At 34.9% G+C, this 12879-nt stretch overlaps 1 protein-coding gene across 6 annotated transcripts in view; it reads left to right on the top strand.

Annotated features, from left to right (window-relative positions):
• Positions 1–1131: 1131 nt before the first annotated feature.
• Positions 1132–12879, top strand: part of LOC121410368 (talin-1-like) — a 106809-nt gene continuing 95061 nt past the window's right edge. For 5 of the 6 annotated variants that reach the window (XM_041602407.1, XM_041602406.1, XM_041602403.1 and 2 more), the window contains exons 1-3: positions 1133–1454; positions 2869–3063; positions 5115–5212. In XM_041602407.1, the coding sequence (XP_041458341.1) occupies positions 2922–3063; positions 5115–5212 (240 nt within the window). In that variant the 5' untranslated portion in view covers positions 1133–1454; positions 2869–2921. Of the gene's footprint in view, positions 1455–2868; positions 3064–5114; positions 5213–12879 lie in introns of all 6 variants that reach the window. The other variant, XM_041602402.1, reaches the window with a different exon arrangement.

Here is a 12879-nt window from a genome sequence, read left to right as displayed (position 1 = left end):
AGGCCATATTTGCTGTATGCTCATCCGATGTGGCCACAAAACGAGGTTGGAATATTTATACTCCTGTATCAAATCTAAAATGCATGTTCCCTTAGATCATGAATTCTCCTAGAACTAGTAGGATCCATGCTTTACAGTGAACTGTCTGAAATTTCTTACATGTAGGTATTAAAAAGAAAACAAGGTTGGAGAATGTGTCCTGTATTATATATACATACCTTTCTACATCTGCATTTAAGGCGAATTTTTTTTTTAATGTTTGAAATGCGCCTTAACGCTCTCTACCTTCCACGTAACATCTAAATGTGTATTATAATGGAATAAACCCATTCATAGACTTCGCCATTACGAAGGATGTATGCATATATATATATATATATATATATATATCTTAAAGTTTCACGTATTGGCTTCTCTAAGGTAACAAAATAATGTTTTCATTGCCAATTAAGTTTATATATATATACATGTATATCCATGATCATTAACATCCATTCTAAACATCATGCATGTTGATTCTTTTTATTTAATTATTCATAAAGTCAGAATGATAAAGAAATGGGCAGAGCTGCTTTGACGATGTATGTGATAATTTGGTAATTTAAAGGTACATACACTGTAGTGTCCATTTACATTGATTACTATTGATATACAAAATAGATATGAGTACTTTCATTTGCCCCCCCCCCTCCAACAAAAAAAATATCTAACTGCTCAGAAGCAAGATATTTAAAATATTAGCTTGTCAGCTTTCCACATCCATTGCTTGTCTGTGCAGCAGCTCGAATATGCATTGTCTTGTGACTCATGCATGACAGGACACTTATGTGTCATGTATACTTTCACTTCATGAGATCCAATCTGAAATACATGTAGTCTTTCCTTCAGTCTTACTCTGCTTGAGTTCTGTTTTTTTTTGTCATCATTATCTTCGTGTAATAACATGATTAGGAAAGCATCAATATTTTATGATACAGTAGTAGTGTTGAATATGGTGTAATTTTATGTTCTCCTTTGTCCATGCTTGGATGATGATATAATGAAAGGACCATGCTGGCAGAATGAAAAGCCTAGAATATCCTTGGAGGAAACCTGCTTGGAGGCTACACGTACATGTACAGTATGTCCATGGTGTTGCATATATATCGTAGGCCTTCATCATATGTATAGTTTCTGTCGAGATAGGCTGGAAAAGGAAATCATTATGTGCCATCTTGCTGATTTTGAATGTCTTATTCATGTACTCTGGTGATTACCAGATCAAACACATCTTATTTCATGAATTTACTGTTTAGTGGAGAGATCAAGTAATCATCATGAACTTCTGAAATGTTTATGCCATTGGATATTGTAAATCACCATAGATTCTACCAGACAAGAGGAATGCATACTTCCTGATTGAAATTAGAGGATATTCAGAATTTGATCCACTAAGACATTAAATGTCAACATTTGTAAGTGAATAAGAAATGTCATGGTGTCTTTCAAGATTGTTTTGATGCTTAAGAAGAGAGGAATGTTAGCAGTTTCAGCTAGTCATACTCATAGTAGACTACTACTAGGGTATTTTTTTATATTTTGTATAGGCCAGAGACATGATGTACATGTATGCCCATCTCGATTATAAAGCAGTATCTGTTATGAAGGTCTAGCTAATTTTGTCAAATCAAATTTTAAGGAAAAAGTCCTAAGTATACATGTAAGCAGCAGTCAGTTATTGCAAACAAAATATTAATATGAATTGAAGAGAAACATACAGGTCCATGTATATGGATGAAAATAATTTTCTAGATCTTTTTTTTATTTTCATGCCTGAAATTGACCATCATGTAGTTTGCCATTCATGTGTGACTCTGACTCGAAAATCATCCTCAACCCCCCCCCCTATCTTGCATCCCCTAAAAGTCAGATGTGTTGTGATTAAGGGTCTTGTTTTATAGTTTAAATAGTATACATGTACATGTAGGCCTACCTGTATGAGTCATAACATGAATTGAATTACTGTATGAATGTTAACTGATGGCAAGATTGGCAAGCACCATTGGTAATTGGAATATGAAATACTTGCATGTAATTTACGAACTTGCCAATTTTTTTTCTTCTTCCCCATTTTTTATAGAATAGATTCATTGACTTTTATATCATCACATTAAAATTTAAGGCAAACAATCTACATTCATTGTACATGTACTTCCTTGCTTGACTATGACAATATTATGTGATACAATACAATCAGTATTTGACATTGAATATTAAACACTAAATGTTGATACTCCACAAATGTTTACCGTTCATCATCTATAAATTCATATATTTACTTGTAATACAGGCTGAAAATATCTTTTGAATATCCATTTCGATATCTAAATTTTGAACAAAAAATTACATCAATAAATTTCACGGCGTGATAAATCCACTTGCAAGTGTTATGTCATTTGTTTGTATAATTCTATATCTATGGATGATGTTGTTTTGATGTTAATTGTATCCTTATAAATATTTAATTGTATTTGAGGCAGCTGGAGGGTGTTAAGCATTACTGAAAATGAAGGAGTGTGCAGAAAAAAGGCCTGCACCCCATGTAAACATACCAACAATACAATGTGATTTGTTCAATGTGGTATTGGACAGGTGGGATCAGATGAATGAGCGTGGCATAACTCATCAAAGCATCATGACTATGATGTTTCTACATGTACATGTATATACCCTTTCCCCAAATTGATTATGAATTTTCTGATCTGTGCTTGACTTGGAATGAAATGTAGGGTGGATATGCAATGAGGAGAGTGCATTATGCTTTGTTTGTATCATTGTTCAGAATTATTAAGATAATTTTATCTTTGATCTTTCTTTGTTCTTTGGCAGGTTGGTAAATAGCTCCACTTTTCATCCATTGCTGCCATTGAAGTCGCCTCGTGATGGCGCTGCTGTCATTAAAAGTGCACATCGTTCAGGCTAATAGCACCAAGACTATTCAATTTCCCCCCACTGACAGTGTCTATGATGTATGCCGTACCATCAGAGAAAAGAGCACCGAAGCTAAAGACCAAGCAGGCAACCGTGAGTTATAATCTTGTAGCAAATATTTAATCAGTCAAATAATTCAGTCATGATAAATTATTTTCTTTAATTTTAGAACATTTCAACAGATTGAAGTTAATGTTATTCTTAATTTTTTTCTTTTTTGAAAATGTTAGAGTTATTTGTGTTTTTATACAGCAGTAAGTTTTTAGACAATTTCAAGTTTTCACCCTTACACATTCATCTTTAGCAGGAAAAAAATGATTCATTTTTTATCGGGGCCTCTGTTTTCAATTTATGTAAAATTTCGGGGGCTCCATTTTCTACCTTTCAGGGGTTACTTTTTCATTTTGGGGCTCCACTTTTCATAACCTGTATTTACATTTTATGTAATGTGCGACCCAGGACAATCGCCCAACCTGTTTGTTTCCAAATTAATTTAATGTTTATTAAACATTGTTTATTTAATTGCTTAATTTATTTTTTCATCATTGTTATTAATTGTTAAATGATTATCTAATTTCTTGTTCATTTAGAGCTAATGTTTATTGTTTGTAACTCATGTTTTCAATTAAATGGACCTTCTAAATTTTCCAGTTTGTCCATTGATTTGAATGTGATGAAGTTTATCCAGTTTGAACAGAATTCGGACTTTGAGGAATCGTTTTCATAAATTTTAATTTCTTATTTGATAAAAACTCACTTGAAAATTATCTTATGAAATATTGAATGCATCGCAGCCTGACAGCTAATGTCAACATGTCAACTTATTTCACAAGCTAAGCTATGCCTACGTCAGCGCAGCCACTGAACGCAGCACAGCTCACAGTCAATTATCACCGCAACACAGGTGATTAGTGCCAATAAGGTACATGTATACTCAAGCACTGACTGTTACTCACCAAAAATTCCCTCTGAAAATCCTAATTTTGGCCTTTAAATTGAGAAATCTGCATATTTCCAGAGCACCCCAAGGCTTAGTTCATATTTAAGAACTAGGGTCGCCGAAAAATACGCTAAAATGAAAAAAAAACAACTATGATTTTGTTCAGAGTTGACGATCTTATTTTCTTGCAAATTTAGGATGGAATCTTCAAAATGCAATAAAAAAGGAAAATTTTCACTATCATAGTATGGAGGGACCTCGTGCGTTCCAGCCAGCTTGGGGCCGCTGAGCTTGCAGCACAGCTCACGCAGCCTATATTATCGCTTAACAATTATTTCGGGAGCAACTTCCGGATTTTATGCCTCCCCGAAACATGATTTTGGTGATTTCAGGGGCGACTTAAGGCATTTCCGGGATGAATTTGTCCCCGTCCCCGTGTATTTTTCCCCCTGATCTTAAGATCTCATGTGATAAAAAATTATTTTTAATTTCATACTGTTCCTTGAAAAAATTTGGTTTTTACAAAAAGATGTATGATTGCTTGTTATTAAAGGTCAAGTCCACCTCAGAAAAATGTTGATTTGAATCAATAGAGAAAAATCAGACAAGCACATTGCTGAAAATTTCATCAAAATCGGATGTAAAATAAGAAAGTTATGACATTTCAAAGTTTCGCTTATTTTTAACAAAATAGTTATATGAACGAGCCAGTTACATCCAAATGAGAGAGTCGATGATGTCACTCACTCACTATTTCTTTTGTTTTTTATTGTTTGAATTATACAATATTTCAATTTTTACGAATTTGACGATTAGGACCTCCTTGCCTGAAGCACAAAATGTTAAAATAATGGAATTCCATGTGTTCAGGGAGGAATGAAACTTCATTTCACATGACAATGACGAGAAAATAAAAATATTTCATATGTCATATGATAAAATACAAAAGAAATAGTGAGTGAGTGATGTCATCAACTCTCTCATTTGGATGTAACTGGCTCGTTCATATCACTATTTTGTTGATAATAAGCGAAACTTTAAAATGCCATCACTTTCTTATTTTAACTCCGATTTTGATGAAATTTTCAGTGTTATGCTTGTTGAATTTTTCTTTTTTTATTCAAATCAAGTTTTTGTTGGGGTGGACTTGTCCTTTAAGTATTTCCCTAGTAAAGGTCAGCATATTTTTCCCTTTACCCCACAGCAAATGAATTTGGTCTGTTCTTAGCTGACGAAGATCCAAAGAAAGGAGTATGGCTGGAGCCAAACAAAACCCTAGAGCATTATATGCTGAGAAGTGGGGTAAGTAGTAGTAAAACATTAGCTCTCAGAATGACGAAACTTGCTGAACATCATGCATAATTTCAAACTTCTTTAATGTAAGAACAGGCGTCCAAAATCAAAATTATATGGCTATTCATGCTGATTAGGGCCCCCGTCTTACAAAGAGTTACGATTGATCCAATCAATTGCATCTATGGACGGCCAGCAACGTCAACATCTATTATGTATGTTTGTTCAAAATATTTTGATATATATTCATGCATTCATTCTTATCTTGAAATTTCTCTGCGCTTCTCTTTGCATACAAAGGATATAGTGCAAATTTTTCGTAGAAAAAATTATGACACTGATGGATTTCCATAGAGTTACGATTGATCGGATCAATTGTAACTTTTTGTAAGACAGGGCCCTGATGTTTTATCATCATTTCTCAGATTTGTTTCTTATGATTAGCTTTGCACTGGCATTACCTTAATGCATTAACCAACCTTTTTGTGCACTTATGTTGCCAATGTAATTTACATACAATAAAGGAGAACATACTGTAGAATTTATCCTGGAGTTCTTTATGAAAGTTCAGACCCATAATGAGGCGGTTTCAAACCGCCTCGATCACAAGAATCCCCGTTAAATTACGAGAACTTTTTAAGGCTAAAAAATGCCCGTTAATTATTCCTGCATTCACACCGCCCCGAAACACATCCTTCGGGATAAGTCCCCGAAGTTACGAGCATGCGCAGTATGGTCTGATAAGCAGACAAGGCGCGAGATTCAAAATCACTAGCCCAGCAGCCACCCACGCCGCCGCGCCCAACGACACCCTGGGATAAAAGTTCCCGTAATTTGCTTTCACATCGCCAAAATACCTGCGACCTTGGAAAAATCCCCACGAAAGTTCTCGTAATTTCGCCAAGTACCTACTATTTAGCGGGTATTTTCTTTCGGGGATATTACGCGTAGTTTGCTTTCACATTACCAAAATACCTGGTATTTTCTGATCGGGGTAAATTTCCCGATCAGAGAATACCTGGAACTGGCGAACTTCGAGGCGGTCTGAAACCACCTAATGACTTGCTTATATTTGTCATAAAAAAATGGTACAAACCAAAATAAGTTAGGCACAACACGACCACACAATTTTCCATGTTGCTTGTAATCTGCATGCTTTCTATTCATGTAGGCCTACATGTATATCAACCATGTTTTACAATCAAAGTTGGTTGTAATAATCATATTATGTTGAAACAATACTCTAATACTTTTTTGTTGTGTGTAATATGATTCTTGGAAATGGTTTACTTGGCTCATTATATGTGATAGTTGTAAACAGGAATTGGGTGTACAATGTACTCATGTTTTATTGTATCACATTTTGTTTTGGAATCCAAAGCTTATTTGCGTAACCCCCTGAGGTAGAACCAATACAAATACATGTGGGCAATTCCACAGGTTGGTGGACATGAGCTTAAAAATTCAAATTCAATATTTTCTTGAATTTTTTAATACTTTAAGTCCTTCATACATGATAGTTTCAGGAACAAGAAATAAAAAGTTTATTTTCATATGTATACTTTGGAAAAAAATGGTCAAAAGTTGTGTCTTCCATTGTGTACCAAAATACAAGAAAAATAGTGAAAAATGAAATATGCCTTATTACCATTTTGTTGTTGCAACAACATACCACTTTATATATTTCTGAAGTTTAGAAGAGTCAAATTACTTAAAATACACAACCACTTTTCAAGTAAATTTGTAGTACTCATTAAAAAATAAATATTGCAACCTGCTCAGGTGATGTAACGTGAGTAACCGAAAAAACTGACTTTGTTTTCTGAGAGAAAAATTCTTCACAGTTAATTGGTGGGATTTTAAATTCTCTTCCTTCAAACAATCTTTGACACAGTGATGACGAACAAAATCATTAAAAAGTACAATTTTTTTATAAAATTGATGAAGAAAATCTGTAACGTGAGTAACTTTGTAACGTGAGTAACCATCATGTAATGTGAGTAACCAGTAAAAATTATTCAGTTCGGTAACATTTTCTGTGGGATGTCAAGTTTTAAGTCTCATGGTGAGTTGTGAAGTTATTTTTGATTAATTAAAAGCAAAATGAGGGTACATCTCTTTGATGCGACTCTTTGTTCATCAAAATATCAGTGGTCATACAATCACACAAAAAAATTGAATTATTAGTAGAAGTATTCACAATGCGAGAGTGCATTAATAAGACTTGGTTTTGATTAACCAAACTTTAAAGAGTGTTTGAGCAACACATTGAATGCCCTTACCTGTAACCCTATCTAGGCCGGGGTATTTTGGGAGTTGATATGGCCCGGGGGGGGGGTGGGGGTGGGGGGGGCTCCCAGGCCCCCCATGAGATCTCGGCCATTGGCCGCACGATCACGCCGAAAATTTGCGTGCAGGTTGTCTTGGACATAATCTACAATAATATACAGTAATTTATTCCATGAAAATTGGTATTAAGCGATTATGCTAATTAATGCATAATTAGTAAGCGAAATCATACTTTTCCCTCCTACTTCCTAATAAAGCTCCAATTGTTCCAATTTTTGGTATAAAATCTCTTTTACACATGTAGATGTTCCGAGCAATGAATTTTACACACATTATTGAATTTTTAATGACATGTGTGTTGTTAACCATACATAGACAAAATGTAACGTGAGTAACCGTAACGTGAGTAACCATATTATCTGCACCCCAAGTAAAAACCATGTGTTCTTTATTTTTTTAATTATATACAAAGTTTGTCTCCCTAATACACTTCTTTGAAATGGATATAATCAACTTTCATAAAAGCCTTGTATGAGGAGACTTTTCACTTATGTTGACTTTTAATTTTATGCATGTCCAAATCATGTAACGTGAGTAACCGACACATTCCAAAGATTTGCCAGGAGCATAATAGAATTTCCCAAGTTTTGTTTTTATACGAAGGATAGTCAGACTGTGTACTTTGTTGTGATAAGGAGATGTTCAGTTCCTATCAATAATAATGGAGTTACAGCTCCAAGTATGAGTCAAGGTGTCTCCAAATGTAACGTGAGTAACCGTGGAATAGCCCATGTGTCAAAACTTTTTTCATTTACTGTATACATGTACATAAAGTGCTGGCTATTGTTCAAGAACACAGATTAATTTCTTTGGTGGTAATTTGCCAAACAGTAGTGCTCTAACTCATCGGAAATGTAATAACACAACTAGGAATATTTGGCAATTCTAACCTTCTGTTTAAATGCCTCTGGCTTGGGTTGTACATGTAGTTGTGATGCTATGATTTTTTTTATAATGAAGGTTATTGTGATTGTTCGAAAATGAGGCAGAACCTGAAAACCAATTATGAGGAAAAAATGAATTAGCAAATTTTACAACATTGAAAAGCTGAAGCTGCATGTAGCCACTTAAGTGCAAAAATCTTCATGTATTGATTTTTGTGTAGAAAAGTCTATTCTTTATTTTTCATTTATGATTTTTATCTTGTTAATTTTTTTATTCATTTTCTTTTTTTGAGGGGGGGGGGGGGTTCTACATGAATTACTGACATATGAATGCCTACATGTACATGTATGATGTGTTACTATATAATGTACATGATGCCATACAAAAACTGTAAATCGTCATTTTCATTTAACTTATTAAAACTTAAGGTCATCAAACTATTGAATAAAATATGCACTTTGAAACACCCATAAAAACACCCTATAAATTTGTAGTTGTTGATATTATTATTATTTTTGTTATTATTATTATTATCATTATTATGATTATATAGTCCATATTGACCAATTTGAGCAGAAAATGATTAAAGATCTATTACATGATACTATACAAGTATGAGATAATGATTTGTTCATCATTATTTTGCATGTACATTTAAGTTTTGTGCAACAACAGTGACTCACTTTTCATCATTTCTTAGAGCCTAACACATCTTTGAGATAAAAACTACAATAGAACATATAAAGTTATGAAATATGGAACTTGAACTTTAGAAAACAGAATATGTAAAGAATATAAGCCTATACATGTCATTGTTTTCCTCTTTACAATCTGTGTGCAAGATGGAAAGCATCACAGAGCTGACTTTCTGTGAAGAACCCAACTGAAGATTGTTTTTGACAAGAAAACTCACCCCTCAGGGCTGTAAACATGCTAGAATGATTTTTTTTGGCAGTCATTGTTATTGTCTGCAAATAGGCGTGAGGTCAAGTTAGGTCAAATTCTCAGCAAAATTTTCTGGGTTGTTTTCTTTTATTCTGTTCAAACTTTGTACCTTATACTTGTAATGACTGAACATATTTATTTTAGATTACTATTTTTTTTCTTTATACAAATCATCAGCAAAAATGAAATCATTGAGGATGTGTGTGATGTACATGTATAACATTACATACAGTGTACAAACTTGCTGAGAAAATTTTTCATCAACTGGGACTGCATTGGCTACCTTGACTTCCTGTAAAAATAAAATATTGGAGTCTGGACTCTGGAGGCTAAACTTAGATGAGCAAGTTGAAATGACATCATCTTAACAATATCAGCATAAGAAATACATCTAGGGGTGATATTGCCCAAATGACAGCCCAAGTAGCCCCTTAAAATCCCCCAAATGCATGCTGTGGGGCGACCATTCTTACCAGAGCTAGAGTAACCCAAAAATCATGTCACAAACTATATTCAAGATTATTTAGAAAATCAATATTCTAACTATGATAGAATAATGATATTGCTTTTACTGCATAATTGCTTGTTACCCCTAAAAAGTAGCCCTTAAAATGAAAGAAATAGCCCCCAAAATTCTTCAATCACCCTAATGTGGAAAAATATAACCCCTAAAAAAAACAAATTTCGGCTACATTGTAAATATTTCATTTATAAAACTACAAAGTAGAGAAAGACAACAATAATTTTCACCTGCCATGAAATCGGCTTACCGTCAAATGACGGTGAAAATATATAAAGGAATCTCACAATGGCAACTTTTATTTGATTCAGAGCATGACAATTCTTATGAGCCATGAATTACATGGGAAAAGTCTAGAAAAGGAAGAATTGTGAAATTTGATGGGAATTTTATGGGGGAATTCCAAAAGCCATTTTGTATCTCTCCCAGTGCGTTTTAGATAACATTTAGGGATCACGTTTTGACTCTCGTCCAATCAATCTTCCAACAAGATTGTGATATCAAATTGACTAGTATGATGCTCTCTTCACTTGGCACTCTAAAGGGAATGTTATTTGGAATTTGCACAGGTGTTCCAATATTCCAGGATATGCATCATGCATTTATTTTTAATATGAAGATGTTGCAAGTCTGTGCAGTATGCCCTTAAAATGAAATTTGACAATAAAGAAATTTTATTTTCAAGAACCAGTTATATAGATGGAGGTTATTTTTTTCATTTTGTAAAGGATTTAAATTCACAACAGATACATGTACATGAACGTTGGATAGATCTGCAGATTTGAGAAATGCTACATGAATTCACTTACCGTGTAGGCCTACATGTATATAATTTGATTGCTAAAGATGGTTATTGTTGTGTTTACCCTGTATCTAAAATTTTTATCATTATACATAGGGCTGAGTCAAAACATATTTTTCAAATTCAATTCTGTGTCTTCATTTCTAAACCATTAAAAATGTACAATACATAAGATCATATAAATGCATACCTATAATACAGTAGATGACAAATGCAATCCATAAATCACTTAATGTACAATAAAGTAAATGTAGAAAAGGGGGAAGTAAAAAGCAAAGCTTGTGGGTTAAAACATTCCCCCAGTAAGAAAAAAAGGTGAAGTGTGTACACAAAAGACTAAAGTATTTTAACAAACAGAAGGAAAAATAAACATTAAAACACAAAACAAACAACAACAAAATCACACCACAAAGTCAATCACACAGGGACGGGGGAGGGGGTAGAAATATCAAATATGCATGTACTGTACAAACATTGAAGGAAAACAAATTAAAGGTCTGGTCACACGGCCCGAGCGTTGTTGGAGCGGTCGTGGAGCGGTATGGAGAGAGGGTCGAAACGCTCGTCACCACTCACAAAATTGGGGAAAAAATAAAAAACATAGGCGTTGCCTTAGAGGTGCACCGCTGAAGCCAGCATAGCTTTAGCGTTGGTTTAACGGTGGCGAGCGTTGGTTTAGCGGTGACTCGAACGTTGATAGAGCGGAGTTCTGCGCATGCGGGCGTCGGCTCGACAGGGTTTAACACTATGATCATGATGACAAAGAGAGTGTACTATTTATGCAGCTACTCATTGTACTCGCCACAATTACTCTGGTAGACAAAAGTACATCCCTTCATTGCTATTATTTAACAATGAAAGGATGAATGCACTGTTCCAGCAATCCCGTGTCTGCTCGGAAATCGCTTACAACCGGTCCACCAAAGTTTGTGAACCGTTTAATCTCCGGCCGGGCAACGCTGGCGAAGCAACGGTTGTCCAGCGTTCAAGATTTCTGCGTTGGCCTAGCGGACCCAAGCGTTCACGAACTTTCGTCTAACAGTGTCAAACTTTGACTGGGCGTTGTTAGAGCGGTAGTCAACTTTGCTGGAGTGGAAAATTGGCCTCTCCTCACTGCTCGCTATATTTTGAGCAGCTCAAAACTTTCGAAGCGGTAGGAGGGACCATCAGCGGCGGCCGAGCGTATTCGGCGGAGGCCAACTTTGGTTAAACGGTGGTGTACGGTAGCGAGCGTTAATGATTTTTTCTCTCCGCTCCACGACCGCTCCAACAGTTTAAGTAGCTACATGATGTGCGTCGACATTCAAAGAATTCTATATTCTAGGACCTTGGTTTGAATGTTCAAACGACCACTAAAAGCATAAACATCTACATATTTTGACAACTATAGATCTAGGGGAAAAAAGACCTTTTAAAAAAGTTGCCGAAGTTTCACATTTTACATCTTTTAATCCATGAAATGATCGTCTGTTTTCTATATTTCCTTGAAATTGTTTTCATTTAGTTCGAAAAATGGAAAATGGAGTTTTCACTTCTTTCTTGACTCTGAAAGATCAATACGTAGTCCCTTCAGTGCTATTATCGATGACCTCTTTTTTCGCTAGTCCTGTCCATTATCGCATGTTTTTTGCCACTTTCTCACGTTATCGATAATACCCTCCTGTGGAAAACGGACAGAATTCACCGAAACGGCCCTTGAAAGTGACTTTGTCAAATGGAAAACATATTTTTCCTCGAAATGCACAGAACAGCAACAGAAATTACTCCAAAATCTCAACAAAACCGAATACTTACTAGCCACAAAACATGATCTCACTTCATTATAATCATGACAATCCAAACATCGTGACTGCACTCGACTCCTCTCGATCATATCGAAAACATTCACAAGCGCAAGCTCATTTCAGCGACCTAAAACAAGTACCAACTATACATTTAGAAGGCAGCACATATCCTTGTGTTGCTGCCTTCTACTTCGGAAGATGTACAGCACGATATCAAAATGGCAGATTGGCGATAGTAGTTGACTGCTCAGAACGAGGTCCAAAAAACCCCCAAATTATCGAAAAACCTTAATCCAACCCTAAAATAATGCTAATAACATGAAAGGTGAGGATGTACATGTATTGATGCTAAATATGTTTGTTAAAAGATGTAATATGTAATCATTTACAT

This window comes from Lytechinus variegatus, chromosome 3 (genome assembly GCF_018143015.1).
Source record: "Lytechinus variegatus isolate NC3 chromosome 3, Lvar_3.0, whole genome shotgun sequence".
Classification (NCBI taxonomy): Eukaryota; Metazoa; Echinodermata; class Echinoidea; order Temnopleuroida; family Toxopneustidae; genus Lytechinus; species Lytechinus variegatus.
The sequence above is the reverse complement of the archived record's forward strand: the minus strand, read 5'-3'. Positions and strand labels throughout refer to the sequence as shown.